The 23,208-nt window shown below is 43.3% G+C and overlaps 2 protein-coding genes across 4 annotated transcripts in view; one reads left to right on the top strand and one right to left on the bottom strand.

The window, feature by feature from the left end:
* The window catches only part of hdac7a (histone deacetylase 7a), a 74,561-nt gene extending 62,986 nt beyond the window's left edge, over positions 1-11,575 (top strand). For all 3 annotated transcript variants that reach the window (XM_080469790.1, XM_080469792.1, XM_080469791.1), the window contains 8 exons: positions 849-936; positions 1,038-1,157; positions 1,244-1,341; positions 8,673-8,791; positions 9,099-9,232; positions 9,807-9,888; positions 10,010-10,148; positions 10,877-11,575. In XM_080469790.1, the coding sequence (XP_080325916.1) occupies positions 849-936; positions 1,038-1,157; positions 1,244-1,341; positions 8,673-8,791; positions 9,099-9,232; positions 9,807-9,888; positions 10,010-10,148; positions 10,877-10,919 (823 nt within the window). In that variant the 3' untranslated portion in view covers positions 10,920-11,575. The remainder of the gene's footprint in view (positions 1-848; positions 937-1,037; positions 1,158-1,243; positions 1,342-8,672; positions 8,792-9,098; positions 9,233-9,806; positions 9,889-10,009; positions 10,149-10,876) is intronic.
* A 5,450-nt stretch (positions 11,576-17,025) lies between these two features.
* LOC308113371 (twist-related protein 2-like) lies at positions 17,026-21,377 on the bottom strand. Its single transcript, XM_080469627.1, has one exon. It carries the CDS (start codon positions 21,018-21,020, stop codon positions 20,385-20,387), a length of 636 nt encoding a protein of 211 aa, XP_080325753.1. The 5' UTR covers positions 21,021-21,377; the 3' UTR covers positions 17,026-20,384.
* Positions 21,378-23,208: the final 1,831 nt, after the last annotated feature.

The following is a 23,208-nucleotide window of genomic DNA, read 5'->3' as shown; positions in this document are numbered from 1 at the left end:
GTGTGTGTGTGTGTGTGTGTGTGTGTGTGTGTGTGTGTGTGTGTGTGTGTGTGTGTGTGTGCTCATGTGTGATGTTTGCACAGCTTATCTCCTTTTTTTTCTGTGTGCACAGGCCCTTTCATGTGCTGAGTCGTGAACATTTTTGACAACATTTGCAGGACTGTACAAACATCACCTGAGAGCCAGTAAAAGAAATGATGCCAGGATTAATAGCTATCTATCTGTCAACCAAATATAAATGAAAGCAGGAAAAATCCATAGTTGTGGTGAATTCCAGCAGCAGTTGTCTTTTAATGAGCGTCTTTTACCATTGTTTTGTAAGCTTGGGCTTTTTGATTTATTACGGCTGCAATGAAGCAGCTGTTGGAGAAGTTATTTCACTGTATTTTGCATGAGAAGGTATCATGGAAATTCACTTTATGTTGAGATTTGTTAGTAGTTGTTTGGTTGTGTGAAAATATAGACATTTTCATCAGGTGCTCTATGCTCTGCACCACAACAAAGAAACATTTTAAAGTTTAAATTTAAAGGTTATTTTACCATTCCAGCCCATTCAGAATGGAATTGAGCTGAATGTGGTGATTATTCTCACAATATTCAAAACCACAATCCTGCAAAATGAAAGTAATGGTCAGTTTCCTAGTTCTATTCTAGGTTCTACAAAGTGTCTTGTTATACTTTCCTTTGTGATTTCAAGTCCTCAACAAGGTTCTGGACCCCAGGTTGAGAACCACGACTATAAAGAACCAATAATCCCATTGGGGCGCATCACTCATTCTAAGTTTAAAGAAATGTCTTGTCTATTTCTTTATATCTTCCAGTGTAATATTTGTTTCTGTTTCTATTAGGGGTTTCTGTTACTTCAACTCTGTGGCAATAGCTGCCAAGCAGCTCCAGCACAAGCTCAGTGTCAGCAAGATCCTCATTGTGGACTGGGTGAGGCATCGTGTTCTTCTCTCTTCCCTCGACTCATGAGGCCTGCTGCTCTAATGCTGCTCATACTGAATGGACATGTTGACTCTCTTTCTCCTGGCCAGGACGTTCACCACGGTAATGGCACCCAGGAGGTGTTCTACAGCGACCCCAGCGTCCTCTACGTCTCACTTCATCGCTACGATGACGGGAACTTCTTCCCCGGCAGTGGCTCGCCAGCTGAGGTGGGTCGAACTCAGGGATCTTCTAACTCAGTCGCCCCAATGAATAATATCACCCGTGACAAATCTGAACAAACCTTTGGGTTCAGGTGGGTTCTGGAGCTGGTGAGGGCTTCAACGTTAACGTGGCGTGGACGGGAGGACTGGACCCGCCCATGGGAGATGCTGAGTACCTCGCTGCGTTCAGGTAGGAGCCCAGTGCAGCTTAGTTTCCACAGCATAGCACAACCAGACGGTGAAAGTACAGGGATTAGCACCGTTACATGTTTCCCCTCCGCCAGAGACATTAGGACCCCGTTTACACGACAACGTTTCAAGTGAAAAACGGCCTCAGGTTTTTTCGCAGTTTAGTTTTAGAAGAGTTTTGTGTTTACGTGGCAAGGATTTTTTTGATGATGTCCGTTTACACGGAATTGATAGAAACGCTGAAAATGATGTATTTGGCATGCCAGGCCATGAGTTGCTGTTGTTGGTTGTTTTTGTATTGAAACCACACACACACACACACACACACACACACACACACACACACACACACACGCAGAGAACAATATGCTAGAACCATTAACGATGGTGAGAAACCAGACAATAATATGGATTGATGACTAAATTGGATTGTTATTACTATAAAACTATCAAGTCCCTGGAATATATGGACGGGTAGTCGTGACACTCTGGAAGCATATGTTGTTGTTGTTGTTGTTGTTGTTGTTGTTGTTGTTGTTGTTGTTGTTGTTGTTGTCGTTGTCGTTGTCGTTGTCGTTGTCGTTGTCGTTGTCGTTGTCGTCGTCGTCGTCGTCCATCCACTCGCACAAATCCAGTAGCGCAGTAGCAACGTTTCCAAAACGTTAAGTTTTTCCCCATATACAGAGACAGTCGGAGCATCAAAAAAGCTGCGTTTTCTTGTGTTTCCAGGAGTTGAAGCGTTTTCGAAAAAACCTGCAACAACAAGTTCTACGTTTTCACTTGAAATTGCTGTTCTGTAAACAAGGCCTAAATCTTATTCTTCTTAAGGGTCAACTGGGTGGATCCTGACCAGGCCTCTGTCTGGGAAAAATTTAATAATATCAAGATTAAAGTCAACATTGCGCTGTATATTACAAAACTCCGTGACAATAGGGGGTGATAGTGCCTTTTAATGTGAGTTGAATTTTTCTTTTTTTTTTATAAACATGCTCATTGAGCATTGCAAGACGCAGGTTCTACACATTCTGAGATGTAAACAAAAAAAGAATATATCCTTCTATGGAGACCCATTTGATGGGAAATTTTTCCAAATATTCAATTTTTATTGTGTTGGCTTAATGTAAGATTCTATTTGCTTCTATTTTTTCTTCATTTGACAAACACTTTTCGAGACCAAAAAAAGCCCAACTCATGACTGGATAGAGGATTTATTGCTTCCATCTTTGTGCCTGATTGCACAAAACACCTTCACATGTGTGTGAAGTAAAACATCTCAATACTTTCTGGTAGTAAAATGTCCTACATACTGTATTGTTAGGTGAATTCAATTACAGTACAAGTGATACCTGTGGCCTTTTTTTTTTTTTTTTTAATTAGATTTTGATCCATGAATGATGATTTTTACTATTAATGTGGGATTTGTTATTGTTTTCATGACGACAGGAGCATAAAACTTTCTAAAGGACAAAAATGAGTCATTTACTCTGTTGTTACATGCCAGTGGGAAGTAGTCCAGTACATATGGAAGAGAATAATCAGTCCAAAGTTGTGAAATGTAGCTGAAAACTCAACAAAGGGATACGTCTATTTCCCCGCCAGCACCTGCGTCCCAGCGTTTTATTGATCAGGATCAGGAGATTCGCCCTGATCACACAATCGTCTCTCATTTCCTTTCCACCGAGCCACAACAAACACGCTTGAGCTGATCAGAGGCCGGGCTCCACATCGCCTCTGACGTACTTTCTGGCCTAATTAATAATCCTTGTCATTTGGAGAGCATGTGTCTGGCGCTCCCTGTTTCCAATAACTTCAGAGGCTTTACAGTAAATGCTCTCCGCGTCGTGTGTTTGACAGATTGCGGACCGTTACTTCCTGCTGGTGGGTTGGATAATTGTCATTGGTGGGTGTTTAGCACCAATAAAGTTTCAGTCGTGTGGGCTTCGGTTGTCTGGCGCATCCAGCCCCGAGGAAACCGTGGCAACCACACGGTTACTGGAAAAAGGGGGGGGGGGGGGGGGGGGGCACGGTGGCGAGGGCGCAGACATAAAGGCGAAGGAGGGGTGTACGCACACACAAGAATGCAATATGTTTACGTGCAGTGCAAACACAACGGGCATTGTACACAAGCCAAGTACGCACAACCTCTCATGGAGCTTGCTTTGAGCTCGCTTTGAGGCGTTTTCACCACCCTGACCTCTGACCTCTGAGCTCCCTGTGGAGCACAGCGAAGAAAGACAAATTTTCCTAACATTAATAACAGAGTGAGAGAGAGCGTGTGGGGCGGGGTGGGGGAGGGGGAGGGCGTCCTCACTACTCTGTGTTTCTGAGGTGGAACAGATCAGCCTTCATCAAAGTGACATGTCCAGTCTTACCAGCACTTCGGATTCAGTCAGACGAGGTTACATCTGCAGAAATGTCCAATATTCATGCTGCTGCAATGAGAAAAACACCCAAATTGTCGCGTGCTGTATGTCCTGTAAGCAGTTTGGAGCCCCAAGCGCACTGGATTGTTTTAAAACCATTTACCAGCCGATGTCAAAATCGTTCAGACCTGTTATGATTTTTGCAGATTCAGTAGCTTCAGAATGCTGTTGGCGTCGGTACTTTGTTTTCATGGTGAGAGACCTCCCCAGAGTGTTGGACGCTGCCGAGTCTTCTGTGCTTCTGCCCGTTTGCACAGAGGGAGGTTTCCACCATCCAGAACTTGATTGATACGATAACAGGCACACAATGAATGCAGTTTGTTTCAGGACACAGTGGCGCTGAATCCCCCTCCTCTGAGTCTCTAACAGCTACATTAATACAAAGTATGCTCTCATATGGCCTTGTGTTGAGACCTGGACTCAATAGACGTTGTAAGCAGTGTTGTATTTGTTTCAGCGAGCCTGGAGCAGCAGCTGGGGAGAGTTCACCGCATCAAAAACCTGCACATCATTGTCTGCTCAGTGCTTCACAATAACTACTAATGTTAGCCGAGTCGGAATCCAGAAATTACAGCTGAACGCTATTGAAAAACACATTTCTCCCACCAAAGTAACACAAAGGGAAATAAATACACGGTGTGCAATTTGCATGGAAAGAACTTCAAAACATCAGCTGGCATTGAGGCGATGATGTTGAATAAAGAAGGATGTGAACAGAATACTTAAGTTAAGTTTCAGCCCATGAGAAGTCAGGTCACAAGACTGAGTTAAATCATTTAAACTGAAGGTGGCCAATGCACTGCCTGCGGGGTTTTAGGGAGGAGCCCACAGGCCACGATCACAAAGTAATAAGCATGAATAGAAATTGAGATTTAAAAAGGTTGATGAGCTGATCAAAATTAGTTTTCAAATCAGACTATTACCCCTCTTCTCCTTTAAGAGCCAGGTGCATGCGTATATTGGAACCTCTTTTCCAACATTGCTTGTTGGTGAGTTTAGGAACCCCTCAGCGTTCTCAGACTAGTTGAAGAATAAAGCGTTATAGAGAAGCTCAACGTGAGTGGACACACCCTTTCTTGCTGGGGCTGCATAATACATGGTAATGGAGGCATAAACATGCACAAAACACGTATAGTACAAAGACTGACTGAACATGAGCGAAGTCTGTTTCTAAACACTCTACATAAATGTTATGCAAATTCAAAACAACAATTCTAAATATGAAAAAAACAACAACAACAATTTGCATGATTTCTTCACAAAAATTGTACAAATAAAGTACCAATGAAAAAAACTTTGGATCAACTCAGAAAGAGGGAGAGCTGTGATCTGCAAGAATGAGATTAACGTCCCACATTAAGTGTTTGCGTCTATAGTAAATCATATCATTATCGATCCGCTCTATACAACATTATGTGTAAAAAAAAAAGCTCTAAACAAGAAGAAACCTGCAGGACCAGACTTTCTACACTATCAGGCTCAGAAGTGGAGACTTTCTGCTGGTCCAGTTGGGGTTAGGGGATAGAAGAAGAAAGAAATGATAGGACAGAAACATACAACAAGCAAACAGGCATAAATCAATATATTTCCACATTTTTAGTCGCCCCCAATACCCCGTCCCCCCTTCCACAAATAAAAGAAAGAAAGAAAGGAGTTGTGTGTGCCCGGACTGTGCGAGTTACTGATCTTTGCAGACCAACACTGCAGATGAACTTTCCATCTGCCCTCCAGTTGGGAGTTTTAATTATTTGCATCGCTTCTGTGTCTGGCCTCCGGAATCCAGAACAGTTAATTGTTTGAACGTAAAGAGAAAAGGTGCAGAATGAGTGGGGGCTTGTGTTGCATTCACAGAGGAGCATTAGTAATAAATTGAGCTGTTTTGAACGCAGGCTTCCTGTGGGAGTTCCTAATTATTGTTATGAATCGTGTGCCAGTGCACATAATCGCTTTTTTTCAGGCCTTAATGGGAAGCCCCTTTGCTTTTTTCTTCTTCCTTTCTTTCATGGAAAGTAATTAATAAAGTTCTCATCCAGACTGTGGAAAAAAAAAAAAACCCAAAGCCTTAAAGTTTTCGTATGGGTTGGACTTTGTGAGCCTGAGCTTTTTCACCTTATCCTTCACTCAAACCCCCCCCCACCCCCCCAACCCCCCCAACCCCCCACCCCCCATGCACTCTCAAAAAAATGTTTCCACCACCGCTACCAGCCCTCCACACACACACATTCTCACCCTCTTCCTGTCCTCCCCTGATTGATCTTTAATAAGCATCCCCTCCTCTCCCCCGCCCTCTCTGCAGCCCCTCCATCTTTCCATTAGCTTGTCGGTAGTTACCCTCTCGGAGGGGACCGCGGCTGCTTTAATGGCTCTACAGGGGAGGTGGGAGTCGGGGGTTTTTGCGGTTTTGTGTGTGTGCGTGCGTGCGTGCGTGCGTGCGTGCGTGCGTGCGTGCGTGCGTGCGTGCGTGCGTGCGTGCGTGCGTGCGTGCGTGCTCTCGATCCATTCTCACGTCGCTATGTCAGAGTTGGGCCCTCTTCTTCACAGACTGAATCGAAAGTCAACGCAAAACTGACACAATGACAAAAGAAAACTGTGTTTCTGGTTTCTGTGTTTGAGTTCGATGCGTTTTGTCTCTCCGGGTCGTCGTTTTCTCTCCGTGAGATCATGTTGTCCATCTGCATGCGGTCATGACAGCAGTATGCGTTTGGATATGCGAACGTGTGCTTTAAGATGTGTGCGTGTTTGTGTGAGTATGTGTGTATGGAGGGGGAGGGGGAGGGGGAGGGGGAGGGGGAGGGGGAGGTCCCCCCCCCCAGCAGAATAATGAAGGTAAATGGATCCCAGATGGACTTCTTTTCCTCTTTTCTCTCTGTTGTCAATGACGTGAGGAGAGTGACAAGCCTCTAATGGGAAACAGGCTCGCACGCTGCGGCTTTGAACTCCGTTGCAGAGTCGAGCCTCTCTCCACCTCCGGACAGCGCCGCTTCTCTTCCCAAACAACAATGGCATTTCGGGACGTTTTTTCATCTCTCTAAGTTCTCCTCCAGAGGAACAATCGCTCATTGTCAACACGGTTTCAGCCGAACTCTGGTTTCAGTCGTCGTGTTTAGTGATTTCTTTCGGACCAGATCATAAATATTTGTATTGTGCCGGTTAAGTGCCCGGTTTGGAAATCACCCAGTATTAGGGGCTTCCTTTGTGAGCCGCCAGATGAAATAAATCCAATTTCAGGTCAATCTGTCAGTAGCTCAGTGAGATTTGATTCAGCTGAAATGTGGGCTCCAGCTGGTTAGGACTTGAGCTGTCAGGAGTCGGATACGTATCACTTATGATTTGATGACTTATCTTGATGTAACGGCATTGTGAGCCTGGTGATTTTAGGCGATTATTAATCCAATTTTTTGTGCAGCTTAAACTGAGGAAACCAGATGCCGTAACTAAAACAGTATTTCCCTCTGCACCCACTAGGTGGTGTATCCTCCACTATTTCTTCCTGAGAGAAAGTGGGTGAGACAGGAAGTGAAGCGAAGACACACTCTCAGTAGTTGAAAAGAAACCAGACGCTAGTCCTTCAAATCTAAAAGTTCCTGTTTTCAAACAACGCTAATCATGATAGAGTTATAGTTTGGTTTTCAGCTTGTATATTTCTCTTTTCTTGCTGTGAACTTATATAATAACAACTTCACAGCAGGAAAAATAACCTCAAATAATCTACAAGAAATGAAGGAAACATTTAATGTCATGTTTAAGATTTAGACGTTTACTTAACGTTTTCAAGTGGAACTTTCGTAGCGTTTTGGGGGTCAGTTTATATGTCAACGGTGCTTGGAGCCACTGAAAAACTGAACTTTTTGACAAAGTCTTCCAATGTGGAACTTTCTGAAAACGCGACACGTGCACCGCGGCCGTAGTAAATAGTCCTCCTGCTTCTGAGTGAGAAGGATTCATTCATAACAATGCATGCTTTGTGTTATTTTTGCTCTCAGATTTTGCAGCGCTCCTGTACCTTTACTACCCCATCATCTGGATTACATGTGGAAACATTTTATTTCTCGCTTAAAGATACCGAGTGAATCAAAATGACAAAGAAAGACAGTTTCTTTAGGTGCTTCAGTGTTTTCAGCGCATTGTTCTCTGTGTGCGTTAGATGGTGTTATTCGTTTAAACGTCGTGTAAACGGGGCCTTAATCTGGATCATCGTCTTATTATCACGTTGCGCCACAAGACAGAGGAGTAAATCACTTTATTCTAGTGGTTTTCAAAGACTCAAGGGCCAAGGAGAAGCTTATTGTCTTTTAGGTTTTTGAGAAGAAATAATAAAAAGGAACATTTGGATTACAGCTTATTTTGTAGAAACACACGTTTTATCACTAAATATAACTTGAAGTGTCTTAAACATCAACGCTCAGAGACAGACAGACACTGCAGGGAAGCGCCGTATCGCAGCACACTCTAAAATATGAAAGTGACTAAAAATGATCATTTCTCCCTCTATATTCTCACAGATTCTGTAAAAAGGGTTCAATCTTACTGTGTCTTTAACAATCAAAGAAAGTTCGGCTCTAATATCTGTACAGCAGCGACACGGTTTTAGAAGTAAAGTTGTTTTGTTTGCTGCTCCTTCTTGTAAAAGTATTGTTTTTTTATGTCTCTGTTGTTCTATGTTCTATTTTTGTGTCCCATTATTGTCTCAGCCAAAGGAAACAATGGAGGCTTCAAACGTTTACGTGTCACAAAAAACACGACACATGTAATTTAATTGTGGGGTTTTTTTTGTCTACATATGTAACAGTGCGTTATATATGTCTATATACAGTATGTATATATATATATGTACATGCATGTGTAAAGTGATCTAATTTTGTGTTATTTTCAGGGTGTTGAATGGAATAAAAACTTTGTGTCCCTCCAGGTCCGTGGTGATGCCCATCGCCCAGGAGTTCTCCCCGGACGTGGTTCTGGTGTCGGCCGGCTTCGACGCGGCCGAGGGAAACCCCGCTCCTCTTGGCGGATACAAGGTCTCCGCCAAATGTAAGCACGATTCTCCACCGCCGACTGAACATTCTGTCCTGCAGGATTTGAAACCTCACAGCCTCAAATTTAGCAAGAAACAGAGAGTTGGCTTTATGGCCGTGTGGGTATTTGGCGGTATTAATAGATTATTGCAGCTTCGGTCAAGCATGCAATGAAGAAGAGGATTGAGCCGCTCTTATAGTAATTAGTGGGGAGGACCCACTCAGTAAAAATATACTGTGTTTTCATAAAATATTGGAAACTATAGAAAAACTCAGTACGATCCCCAGTGAAAAGGGTTTTCATGTTTTCATGTGTGCCTCAGGTTTTGGCTTCCTGACCCGCCAGCTGATGTCCCTGGCAGGAGGTCGTCTCGTGTTGGCCCTGGAGGGAGGCCACGATCTCACAGCGATCTGTGACGCATCGGAAGCCTGCGTCACTGCACTCCTGGGCTTACCGGTGAGGCGGATCGGAAAGCATCTACACCCACCGCTAAAGGCTTTATTTAGTTGGTTTAGTGGAGTGACGTATTTCTGCACCACGAGGATCTTCTTAAGTCTGGGTTTTGATATTAGAGTATCCACCCATTTATCCTCTAAAACTGGTGTGTCAGACACATTTTAGTCAGGAAGCAATTCGTACAATTACACAATTTCACCTTGAGTGGGCCGGACATTTTCACAAAACCAAACAATTACTAGGGAAAATGAGCGTAAACTCAACATAAAGCCAATTTAAATGAAACCGTCTGGTGCAAATGCAGTCAAATGTCCAAACATTTGTTTAAAAAATATATCTATATATTATTTTCTTTGAAATGTTTACAATTTGCTTGGTAGTTTGGCCAGATTGGAGCCTCTTGTGGGCCGTTTTTAGCCCACAGGCCTTACGTTTGACACCCCTGTTCTAAACCAACCTCAGTGTGGGTGATTCATGTTTATATGTATATATGTTAAGTCACTGCTTAACCAAGCCTTCGCTCTTAAAGAGACGTGAGATTAAAGTTGTGTGTTGACGTGTTTCCATCCTGTAGGACCCTTTGCCAGAGGACGTCCTCCTCCAGAAGCCCAGTGCGAACGCAGTCCGCTCTCTGCAGACCGTCATTCAGATACAAAGTGAGCAGATTTTTGGTTGATGAGACTTTTCTCCCTCTTCCATCAACTCCTCTGCCACGAGAAGCCCAACCTACTCAGAGTTAGCTTTGAGACCGTTGACATGCCTGTGCTGGTGTTTCAGGTCAGTACTGGCAGAATGTGAAGGCCTCCAGTGGATCCGTGGGTTTATCATACCTGGCAGCTCAGACCAGAGACTGTGAGGAGGCGGATGCCGTCAATGCGTTGGCGTCACTCTCCGTGGGAGTCCTTCCCGGCCAAAGGTACCCCAAAAACACTGATCATTGCTCATTATTAGAGTCATTATTCTGTCTGTGCTTTGACTTCTATAACATAATGTTTTACATTAGAGCTTCAATGTTTGTTTTTGATTTTGCTGAAATGTTAGAGATGGTTGGGTTGGGAATCGGGATCCACCTGCATATGGTAACATGTAGGGACGCACCGATACCACTTTCTTAAACTTCATCACTCATCCTCTCTTGTCTGCCTGCGGGTGATGTTGCTGATGACGTTATGTAAAACTCGCCGGGTTGTATCGAGGATCTTTTATGAGTAGTCCATACAGTATTTGACCCGATACTCGATACTGGTATCGGTATCGGTGTATTCCTATTATTGTGTGTTTCCTTCAGATAGGTGAGCTGTCACACAGAAACAGTTGATCTGTTAACACCGCGACCGTCCTTCATCCCAAGACTCTGCTGTTGTTTTCACTTTACTACTCCGGGCCATATTGGGAAAGCGAATGAAAGATGACAATCTGACTTGACGTTACACCCAAAGCACATCCGGGATTGATTAAAGAAGAAGCTCATTTGTTGCACATGTGCTGTAGTTTGCGTGCACAATATCCACTTTGACGATGTGGATGTGGACTCTCCCTAACACCACTAATGCTTTGGGCTTCACACTGGCATATTTAGACCTTTCCAATTCATAGCTCTTGTAAAGATTCCAACTAACCTAGTTTTGTTTTTTCCACTTTCAGCCTCCCAGATGAGCCGATGGAGCACGACAGCAACTCCATGTAGGAAACTCCAACCAATCACCTCGCAGAACTCACTTTCAGGAACCGGGCCCTCCTGCGCTGTCAGAGAACATGAAGGGGATGCATTCATGAATGCCACTGATCCCCCAGACCTGTTAGCCTTCCTCACACACACACACACACACACACACACACACACACACACACACACACACACACACACACACACACACACACACACACACACACACACACACACACACACACACACACACACACACCAACACAATGCTGAACCTCTCATATCTGCCTGTATGAACACCTCAATGCTGGCAACCACTGGGCCGAAGCCGGCAGCACTACCTGCAGCTGAGAAACCTTCTGAAACCTCACCAAAGAGCAATACAAGTCCGCGTTGATAGACTTCTCATGTTTCATGACTGACATATGTGTGATTGTGTTTGTGTGTGAGTTCTGAGGACCTTCCTCTTTAAGCACCAGCAACTGTTTGACTGCCTTCACTTTGCCTTAAAAAAAAAAAAAGAAAATGACATCAGGATCCAGAGGAAGGAGATCGGATTGTAAATTCTTTTCCCTCGTCGCTGCACCGCTTCACGTATCAGAGCTGAAGGACACAGAATGAACCCACTGTTGTGACACTGATGAACACCATCAGAGTGCATTTGATGGATATGATGCAAAAAAAAAAACCAAACAGCTTTTTAAACTTCCATAAAGAAGAGGAAGCAGTCAGGTCAATGTCTTAGCGATGATGTCATTACATGCAGTTTAACCACTAAAAGAGGGCGACAACGAACCGGAGGGGAAAGAACGAAAGACGAAGACACAACATGGACAACTGTGGTTTTCTGTAAACAAAGAAAGGACAATTGTCCTTTGTTGTTTTATTGCACTGTTCATTCCATAATGTGAACCATAAGAAATTCCAAAGCTCTGGGAAAAAAGAAAAGAAAAACAATTCCTCTTTGTTGATTATTTAATGTTTTTTTTTTTTTTTTTTTTTTTTTGGATTTTGATGAAATGTTGTTTTTTTCCCCCACAATTCATCTGAACTCTTATGTAAGATTGTCTGATTCTCATCGTGGACTCATAACAGCCGACATAGCGTGGGGTTGTATTCCTGTCCCGATGAAGTGAATCCAGGAAGTAGGCACGCTTTCTCCGAACAGGGTTTTGTTTTGTTTTTGTTTTTTTTCCTCCGCTGCTGTTCAGTGTCTTCACATGCAAACCTACACACACATTTACTCAGCAATGACAAACTCTTGACGCACCACTAGTATTGAATACTGTGTATTATTGTTTATATCTGAAACTAAAGGAGTGTTCATTCCCACGGCGGAGCCACTGAGGACCAGCGTTTTGTTGCGTACTGGCAATGCTGTTAATGCACTTAATGGACGTCACCCAAAGAAAACTGCCTTAAAACAACCTGCACTTGGCAATGGGACTGGAAGCAACACAAGGGACTCTTACTCTTTCAAGACAATGTTTTCAACCTGTGGATTTTGGGGGAAACGTCACACATGCAGTCTTTTTGTATGCCATTTGCTTTACAAGTACATTGACCAAGCCTGGTCATGAAACCTGGAAAAAAAAATCTAATTAAGGAAATAATGATTTGTGTTGGGGTTTTGATATTGGAGAATAGTTTTAGGAAGCAACTCATTTTACACTTAGAATTAGCACAGACCCCGCCACGGTAAAACAAAGAACTCATGTTGATCATTAACTTCAAGTGTTTGTTTGTTTTTGTTTTTTATCCACCCTGCTCTCGGAGTATAAAAGGGCTCTGCATTCCAAAACTAATTCAATCATGTTCCTTAGTTTGTAGGTTTTCTTTCTTCATCAACTCATCGAGCTTGTGTAAATCTTGGGTCGGTGCATATTTGGTGTGACCTGTCAGGCGACCTGATAATGGATCTACGTGGCAGCAAAAAGTATACATCGCTGTCTCTAGAGGGTCTTTAAAGGTACAGTATGGAGGAGTTCATCGATGTGAAGTGGTAGATGTGAGCTACTGTAGCGTCCAGTCGGACAACAGCTGTAATTACCCAGCTATCCCAGATCATTCAAAACCCAAATAACCCATAGCAGTATTAAAAATAGCCATAATGTGTTTAATATTCCATCTTATCCCATTTCAAAAAAGGACGGGCTAAATGCTGATGTGACTCTCTGTCCCACCATGTGGTTTATATTGGCATTGCATTGGTATTAGTTAGCTAATACCTAACTAACCCGACACTGGTGTATTGAATTAAGTATTTAAAAGTATAGTATCTTTTTTCCGAGGAAACAACTCATTGAATTCATAACTATTGAAAGACTATTGAGTCTTTGAAATCTGGCTTCTAGTCTGTCCTCAGTCCAATAAGAAGAGTGGCAGATTGAGTAGTGAATGATAATTGCTTACCAAAACGCAAACAAAATTCCAAAGAGCAGAACTGATGACACACTGGGTCACTATTGGTACACAATGCACAAAGGTGACCTTACCTAGATCTATCTTACCCCATCTTCATGGCTATTTAAATTCAAAGCACTACATACTGTACCTTTAGGATTATTTTGCAGAATCTTGACACTAAACTCTGCTGAAACAGAGAGCAATCGTTCTGTGTTTGACTACTTTGTCACTCTTTGTTTTGTTTTGATTTATTTCTTGCAGTTTTCAATACTGAGATATCCCATAGGAAAGCTTGACGGGGATTTAAAAAGACGCGTATTTTTGGCCTTTTGTCAGTAAATGCAACCAGCTGAAGTGCAGCATTCAGGTAGAAAACCATGTGATTGTTTCTTTTCACCCGACTCTGGGCATCGTCTGCCCAATAGAAGGCCTCACAGATGTTAACTTCCACTACAGGACAACAGAATATCCCAGCTGAAGATTCTCTCATTGCATAGCAAAGTTCCTGCAGTTAGTGGGAAAAAAAAAAAAAAAAGAAATGTGTGAAAGATTTGTTAAGGGTGCAATTGCTCATGTCCTTCCTGGAGTGTCTGTCGAAGTATTCTTGGCAGCATTGACACAACATGCTGTCTGTCTTATACAGCATGCCTAGCGGGAGCATGCAGTGTCTATGAAGGTGTCTATGAAGTTGTGTGTGTGTGTGTGTGTGTGTGTGTGTGTGTGTGTGTGTGTGTGTGTGTGTGTGTGTGTGTGTGTGTGTGTGTGTGTGTGTGTGTGTGTGTGTGTGTGTGTGTGTGTGTGCGTGCGTGCGTGCGTGCGTGCGTGCGTGCGTGCGTGTGTGTGTGTGTGTGTGTGTGTGTGTGTGTGTGTGTGTGTGTGCGTGTGTGCGTGCGAGAGAACGAGAGACAGAACGAGTGTGGCTGACGTTTCCATCTCGTCTGTGTCGGTCAGAAAGTGTAAATGACCTGTATCATATTCCCAACGGCTGTTTTTATTCCCGTGTCTTACATAGAGGCCGGTGTTGCCTCGACTCTTAATTCCCTTTATTAAAGATGTCGTTTCTACCTTTGTCTTAAAGAAAGACACTGTAAATAGAACCTCCAAGACCAAAATACACGTCACACGTCGTGCCTTGATGCATTCAGTAGTATGTGTATTGGTAACTTTCAACTAACTGGACTTAAAAGTAGCTGTGTATCGCCTAAACATGACTTTGAAATCTTTGTTTCATGCTATTTCTTTATTATTCTGTGTGCTATTTTTTCTTTCACATTTCTTACCATGTGTATGTATAGAAAGATTGTCTATTTTGTACTTTTTTTGTCTGTTCCTCTTGATTAAAAAATGATTTGCATTATAAGCCTGGTCTCGTCTTGCTTTTTTTTTTCTTCTAAGCATACCAATAGGAAAACTGATGTTAGTATATCCACCCATGAGTGAATTCAAAGACCGGTACAACCGCTCAGCTATTCCTTTCTCATTTTGGCTTAGTTATTAGGATGCTGAAAGAGTCCAGTGCTCACAAGGGACACCTGTTTCCATTGTTGGAGCTCAGGTTGTGGTCATCAGCATTGCGCCACTTACTGGTCTCCATCTTTGACGCCTCATAGAAGCACCTAGAAGCTTTAACTTCTTCAGCCGTTCGACCAACTGTCACTCATCTATTGGATCGGCCCACACAGACCAGTCTTTATTCCCCTTCTCTGCTTCTATGACTCTTCAACACTCGTGATTTTTTTTCTTTTTTTTTTGGTTCACAGTTTGTTTCTTCCTTGGACCACAGTAGATAGATATTGTCCAGAGTAACTGTTTAGAAGAACATTTGCCAGTTCTTATCTGGAAATAGCTCCGTTCTGCACGTGTTTGATTCCTTCCTGCTTGTGAGACACTTTAAATGTAGAAGCCTTGAGGGATGCATTCATTTGAACCATGAACACTGGAGCACGGAGAAAGCCAAGAAAGACAAAAATACTGCAATAGTCAAAATTTATTTTATAAATGATAAAAGACATCGTGACCTCGGTGCAATATATCATGTATCAAAGGCACTCAATCACACGCTGGTATTATAAAGACTGGGTTTCTTGCAAGATCACAAGTCGCAGGAGTCCAAATAGATAAGTCCGTTTCCCACGTTGCTTCTGGTGGAAACGTGACAACGAAGCCACGTTTGGAACACCGGGGCAGAAAGAGAAGCATTTCATGGGACAAAGCTGCACGTGTGGCGAAAGAAGAAGAGTAAAGCAGAGAAAGGCAAAAGAAGAGTTGCAGTTTTCATGCCTTATGGGCGGGTGGAGGTATCTGTCCTACCAGACACTGACAGGAATACAGTACCTCTTCGCTCGATCCCAATCAACCATCCTTGGAAAACCTGACCTGTTTTCATTATTAGAAAATCCACTAACTGGCTAACTCTCCATGTAATCTGTTGTCCAACTTGGGGGTGTGGAGACAGTCCCAGCCTACTCTGGGTGAAGGCCAGATACAAATCCATCACAGGCCAAACAAAGAGAGGCAGTCACACACACTTGTAATAACACTCAGCTCGGTTGGGGATAATCAACATTTTTTGAATGAGGGGATGGACTATAAAGTGATAAATAAACACTGGATGTCATTAGCACTGGTGTTGTGCAACATCGTCATCATCAAACAGTCACGTTTAACCTTTGACCCATTGAGAGCATTATTCCACTCACAACTTTCAGGGCTGGGTGTGATTCGAGCGGCCACAATGCATTTCATTGGACATGGGTTGTTAAAAAGATAACATGACGTAAGGGGCTTTTAGCTCTCGTGGCAAAAATATATGACCCTCGTTGTGTACTTGTTCGCTCTGACTTTCTGTGATTCCGGTCCGGGTGAAGCGGGTACAGATGGTGGATGGATGACCACTCTGACACCACGGAGGAGACAAGCGTCGCAAACTGCACCTGATTTCATGTCACTGTGTCCAACTCTGGCTGGACAGAGCGCGGAGGGGAAATGTTGTCCGTGGTGTAACCGCGCTCTGCATGGAGTGAAGAATTCTGGCACTGAAGCTCTGAGTCATATACAACGCTCTGGCACACGGAGGCTTTTATTTATCAGCCAATGAAACAGCAGGGCAGCTAAACCTCAAACAACCCCGGCAAGGTCATTACTGATCAGATCACACTCATTTATGCTGGAGCTCCACCACTGTCATCCGTGTGTGTGTGTGTGTGTGTGTGTGTGTGTGTGTGTGTGTGTGTTTGGGTGTGGATGTTAATTTGTGTGTGTGCATGCATGTGTTTGTGTGCGTGCATGCGTGCATGTGTGGCAGTGTCCACTTGTAAGCCTTCATATATGTCCTGAGGAGCTCATACTCGTGTTAAGGACCAAATGCAAATCACACTGTGTTTATGAGCCGTCTCGTTTTCATTGTTAACCATTTTCTTCAGTTTTGCTTTAATGGCTTTGCAGTTGAAGCTCGGAGCCACAGCAGAGATAAAACCGTGGCTCCCAGTGGCTTTAAGAACGAACTGTTCCTGGCTGACCAGGCGAAGGCACACAGACCTCTTAAAAAAAAAAAAAAAAAAAGAAAAAAGGGAAACATGAGAGACAGTTTAACAAGAGAGACAGGAGACAGAGAGGGTGTGGAGGCTGAATAAATCTGAGCATGTTTGAGGAAAAACACTAACAACAAGCACTTTAGGGAGACATTTTTTGTAGAAACAATCAAAACAACACAGATACGGTTCAACTTTGATGAGTTTTATTCCTGTTGAATTCCAGTCTGAACACACCTTTAAAATCAACATTAATCTATTGAGCTTCTCTTCTGCTTTATTTGACACGGAAAATCACACATTCACACGTAAGAGTGTTTAAGAGCCACAAATTAACCTAAAACGCATGATTTTGGATTGATGGAGGAAAACCAAAGAACCCCCCCCACACACACACACAGAGAACATGCAACTTTTAGAACGATTGTCCATAACCGATCAGGACTCGAACCGGGAACATTTGCCACTGTATAGTGGCAGAGCTTACCACTACATCTCTGCATGGCTCACCCACTGTTTCTCTCCTTTTTGATGGAACCACCCGAGGAAGCGTTTTGCATTCACATTTGTAATTTTTTTTTTTTTCTGAATTAACACAAAGGTTTTACTCCAGATTATGGAGAAGCCTCAAACTCTGTAAAAAATTCACAGCCGCTGATCTTCAACAATGTTTTAATATGATTTAAAAGTTGACACAAGCTATTCAACAACGGTTTATTGTTTCAATCTCATTCATTTGGAAAAACTCTTATTATTTATCCTTTGTAATCCTAATCCAGAGAAACTAAGTAAGTAAATTTAATATAAATTGTAATTATTCAGAAAAACTGAGACATTAATTAAACTTTTTTTTTAAATGTATCTCAATAATTTGGACAAACATGAAATGTTATTTTTGTATATTTTTTCATCAACTCACTAGAATAGAGACTAAAAGGTTATTTCCCACATGGATGTGTTTCATTAATTCAGACAAACTGAACCTTTAAGCTTTGTTTAATGTTTTGTTTAGAAAAACAGCTCGCAAAAAGTTACATTTCAATATTAATTCATCTTAATGCTGGAGAACAAAGCAAACCAATTAATTCTTTCTCATTAAGGAAAAGAGCTGTCAAATTTCAATATATTTCTCAAACATAAATGTATGTATTTAATTCAGGAAATCCCAGATCCACTCAAAACTAATCACTGGCTTATTTTTTATTTAATCATTTTTATTTGTTAATGCTGGAAAAATAAAAAATAAAGAAACACTGTGCAAAGCCATACTGATATGAAAGAGAACTGATATTTTCCTATTATTCTAATAAAACATTCATCCAAAACTGTAATTAAAAACAGCCCCACTTTTATAAATATACATATCTCATTCATTGAGAAAATGTATTTTCACTGTCTAATTTGCTGTTCATTCAACAATCTATATTTTGTATATTTTTATTTCACCGCTCCAATTTGTTTTACAGATTAAAGAAAACTTTATAGGTATGACAAAGCTCATTATTATATTTTCTTTCTTGTTCATTCTGAAAAAAAGAGCCTTGAGGTTTTTACAACATTTTCGGGGTGAACCCTTGTTAATTCAGAGCCAGTGATTTTTACCCATGTGAATGCAGTTCCCACCAGCATCAAAGTCCGTCCAGACGGAGTATGAAAGATGGTGAATGCGGGCATCAGATCAGCTTGATTGAGACGAAATGACGAACACGTTACCGTGGTGATCCCTGACAGACGCTTTTCAACCCGGCAGACACCTGATGTTGAGTACATCTGAAAAAAGAATAAATGCTAGGAACACTAATATTGTTCCCCGGGGTGGAAAACGAGACAAAAGTGGGAGAACAAGTTGAAATTTAATTCATGAGACTATACAGCAAAACGTATGTACTCCATTCCTCTGTGCTAGCCTAGCCTCTCTCATGCTACATAGAAAAACACACAGATTCCTTCCATTTTGGCCCAAAACAACATTCTTTTCAAATGTCAAGTGTCTTTTAGCATGTCGGTGAAGTTTAGCCTCACGAGACCACACTGTGCCGACTGCGGGACTCGGGTAAAAGACTTCACAAGAGCTGGAAACATTAGCAACCTCCCCGCGACATGCTAATGATAGGGTGCTGCTTTCTGCTGCATTTTGGCAATGAGGGACGAAATGATTTGTCATGGATGTGAGCTGGAACCCAAACAGCACGTCGACCCTTGTTCCCTTTCAAGTCTGTGTGTTTTATTTAAAGCTTGCAGGTGTTGTTCCTTTTTTTATGTATTTCTTTGAATCACTTTTGGCGTTTGTGAAATAAAAACTCTGTTTGATTATGTTAACTTGAATCAGAAAGCTCGATTCACGTTTTTATCAAACTCCAATACATTCGGAAAGGGGTTCTTTTTGTGCGTGCCTGCACACAACTGCACCTATGTGCAGTTTTTCGTGTATAAATCAGCTCTCACCTCCTCCATCACTCCCAGTGGGTTATGGGAGCCCAGCGGGGAGCCACATCAGCCTCCCCTTTGATGGCGACACGCATGATTCATGGCTTTTTGGAGGCCGTTTGTTTTCATTACTCCTCCTCGTCAACGTGCCGCCACTGTATCACCGTTTCGTGCAACGCAAGCGAATGTGGGCCAGAACGAGAGGAAAGAATTTTAAGAGGAGAGGTTGTTTTTTCTTTTTCTTTGGCAACAGAAGAAACAAAGGGGCTTGGGGTTTTTTTGGCGTATGGAGGAGAAACTTCAGGCAGGAGAAACGGCGGCTGCCCGTGGAAGCTTTTTTTCCACCGCTCTTCAGGTTCAGAGGTGGTCGGGGATTCATAAAATCTCTTGGAAAAGTAGGAGTTGGAAGTGTACGGAAAAGTCAAAGGTCCAACATGCCTTCATAACATCTAACTTTTGTCTTTCCACTTCTGACTCTAGTCCTCTGTCTTTCTATAGCTGCTGCTATTCTCCCATACCGTGTGCACGTCGTCTACTGTGGCTGATGGTGGGCACACCATCACCTGTCACAATGGTGACATTGGTGATTTGGCGAGTCAAAGCGAGAAAGCGGCTGAAACCAGCTGTCAAGCTTCACAACCTGAGAAAGTCGAGGGGTCGGAGGGCGTCAAGCACAATAAGCTGCGGGGTCACGCGGATGCTACGTTTCAGGACAGGGAGTCCCGGACCGTGAGGTCGAGGAACTGAATGGATGCTGAATGAAGACCAGCTGTGTTTCTCTCACCTCTCCTGATTTATGTAAACAGCACACACATGTCCTGAAAGACAGAACCTAACAAACTCACATCCAGCCCGAACGGGTTTTTGAACCGCAGCACTGACAACTGCTTTTAAACAAAGCAGAGCAGTAACGTCACAATATTCCTCTGTTACATCAGACGCACGGCTTGACGATAAGGGGAAGGTCTTGTGAAGCAGCAGTGAATTAAAAGTTTGAAAAAAAACATGAATAGTGGTAAATACAGGAGTCTACTGTTGAGCGGGCAGTTTGACCATCTCCTCAGTCTATGTAAAAATATTTCCCTGCTGTGAGGATTTCGTCATATTTAAAATCTCTTTCGAGCTAATGACCGGCAGACATCGTCGACCAGGCGCCCTCCATCCTCCAAACAGAGAAGGCATAGCTCAGTCTCTCGTGGGCCAGGTAGTTACATCCAGCGAGCTTGGCGTCCATCTCGTCACTCTGCAGAACCTGGTACAAGAAGTCAATGTAGCGCGATGCCAGCTTCAAGGTCTGGATCTTGCTGAGTTTGTCCGACGGCAACGTCGGGATAATCTTCCGCAGTGAGGCGAAAGCGTCGTTGAGGGACTGTGTCCGCTGACGCTCCCGTATGTTGGCGATGACCCTCTGTGCATGCGAGTCCTCGAGGGATGAGAGTCCTCCGGGGCTGGGACCGGGGACGGGTGACAGGGACGGGCCCGAGGACGGCGACCGGTGCAGCGGGCTCCTCTTGAGTTTTTTTGCAGTGTAGATCTGGATGTCGTTCCCTGTCTTGACTTTGCCGTCGTCTGCAGCCGTGGTGGGGCTGACCGTGAGGTGATCCTCCATGTGTGCGATCAGCTGCCGTTTTCGCCCGATGACCCCCGGCGTTGCGACAACGACCGGACAGGTGTTGGAAAGAGGTCTCCCCATGTTCTCCTCCCTGGAAACCACTCCTTCGTCAGGGTGGTCATCTTTCGACTGCTCCTCCTCTCTCATGCTTGGCCACGTTTTTCTTCAGTTTTTTTTTTTCTTTTCTTTTTTGCGGGACTGAATCCTGCTCTGAAGACCAGCTCTTCCTTCAGTTCGCCTCCCTCTCCATTTCCCCTCAGAGCGGCTTCTTTCTTTTCTGTTGGCGCTCAGAAACTCCCTCCACGATGTGCCTTCATTCAATCATCTGCTGTTCCAATTCTTTTACGGTCTCTCCACCTTGTCACATGTGAACTCAGCCCTGGGTGTTCAGATCACGGCCACCCTCCTTTGTCCACGCGGGTGGAAACCTGTCAGAGCCTCAGTGAGGGAGCGCTGCATTCGGCAAAGTACGCTCTCCTCATGTCCCGCTCCCACAGCAGCATGTGAGACAACAGCAACCTGAATCTGACTTCTTAAAGGCAGAGGAAGGCAAAGCCTCCAGCTGCCCACCCGTCTGACTCACCGATTGGTCTGTGAGGGATTTTTTTTTGTGTGTTTTTTTTTGGACAGCTGAGCTTAACACAACAGGAAGAGCAGATCCTGAACGATTGGTCGGATCAAAGAGACGAGGCGGGGATGAAGGTGTCTCGTACAGCCAACCAGATCGAACCGCTGTGACGTTTGCGCCTCCGTCTTAGAAGTTGCTCAAGTTTATAGGTTCCAGATTTCCCCCAAAGCACTACCACCACCCCTCGACTCCCGCCCTCAGCCCCTCGCTGCCATTCCCTGCGTCCCCCTCTCAGTTCGGCACAGTCATCGGTTGCTTTCAATAAAGTTCAGACAGACGGAAAAAAGAAAAGGTTCTCCAATGTTTTGGTTTCAGGTTTGAAAGTTGGACAAAGTTCATCTACATTTCCGAGCCTCATGGTGGATTTTTCTGCTTTATGACTATGAATTGATCATTCTTAACACACTTTCAACACTTTACCCTCCAGGCAGATGGATTCCTTCTTTGTTTAGTTTGTGTTTGTAACAATGCAATTACTACATATCAACCGTGAATTAAAGTGACTGACTTGTTTGTTGGGGTTTTTTTGTATGAAATATGACTTCTTTATGGAATATAAACAAAAAAAAATCTTATTTGGCAAACACTAAAATACAAAATCAGAATTTCTTGAGTAAATAATTAGATAAATTATAAGAAAATTTAAACAAAAAAAAAAAAATCTCCACAGAGGGTTTTTGTTTGCGAAACAACAAAGACGGAGTGTTTGATTTTACTGGCAGTGACTTGGCTGGAGTTCCTCAGCATAGACCTGGAGGGAGGAAAGCTTTGGCATTTAGTCAGCACTGCAGCACCGAGCTCTAATCACTGTATTAAGGAAAGAATGATCTGCGTGAATCAGAGGGAGGCCGGCGGGACAACCACTTACTTTCATCCAGGCAGACTACGTGGAGACACGCCTCGGTGCAGGTCCGATGGGGGTCTCCCACTCTCCTGGACGTCCCGCGGCCCTGCCCCGCCCCGGCAAGAGAAGAGTCTATTGTGAGCATTTAGCGTTTCTGTGATGAAGTGATTTCCTCCAGTGACGAAGCCGGAGTCGGAGTGGTCTTTGACAGTCGGGACACAGAGTTGGAAAATCTCTCCACTGAGTCGACTCATGGATGGCTCGTGTCCACAATAAGAAGAAAAACCTCTATTGTCTGACCATTCCACTTGTAAACACGCAAATGTCCGCCAACACAGACGGAGCATGTTTGTTCTAGTTTTTGTAATGTTTGCAGGGCCTGCACTTCATAACTTATTCCTAATGAACAATCGACTGCGTTACACTGAGGAAAAGTTGATTGTGACTGACTGGAACTGATGTCAATGGTTTACAAATCAAGTATTATATGTTACAACAGGATTCATGAAATAACATACAAAGAAAAAGTAAGTAAGTAGCTTTATCATTTGTTGCCAGCAAAAATGTAAAATCTGTTGATGTGCTACGTCATCAGGTGCAGGTAGCTTTATTATAACACCGCTTTATTATAACTCAGAAATAGAGTGGTGTTAAATAAATAAAATAGCGCATTATCTCATAATACGTCATTCACAATATACCATTGCTGCTTTTGTGGGTAAATAGCTGTACGATTTCACCTTTACGATTTCTAAATTGCTCGTGTTCACCTAGTTTGCTCAGGGCGCATTTACACAACAATGTTTCAAGTGAAAAGGTAAACGTTGTTGCGTTTGCCTCTGAGCAAAGTATTGCGTTTCAAA

This window comes from Lipophrys pholis (genome assembly GCF_963383615.2).
Source record: "Lipophrys pholis genome assembly, chromosome: 8".
Lineage (NCBI taxonomy): Eukaryota > Metazoa > Chordata > Actinopteri > Blenniiformes > Blenniidae > Lipophrys > Lipophrys pholis.
This window is presented reverse-complemented; position numbering and strand designations above follow the sequence as displayed.

Excerpts from the sequence above, each read along its gene's own strand:
- LOC308113371 (XM_080469627.1), bottom strand. The coding sequence starts at position 21,020 with ATGAGAGAGGAGGAGCAGTCGAAAGATGACCACCCTGACGAAGGAGTG.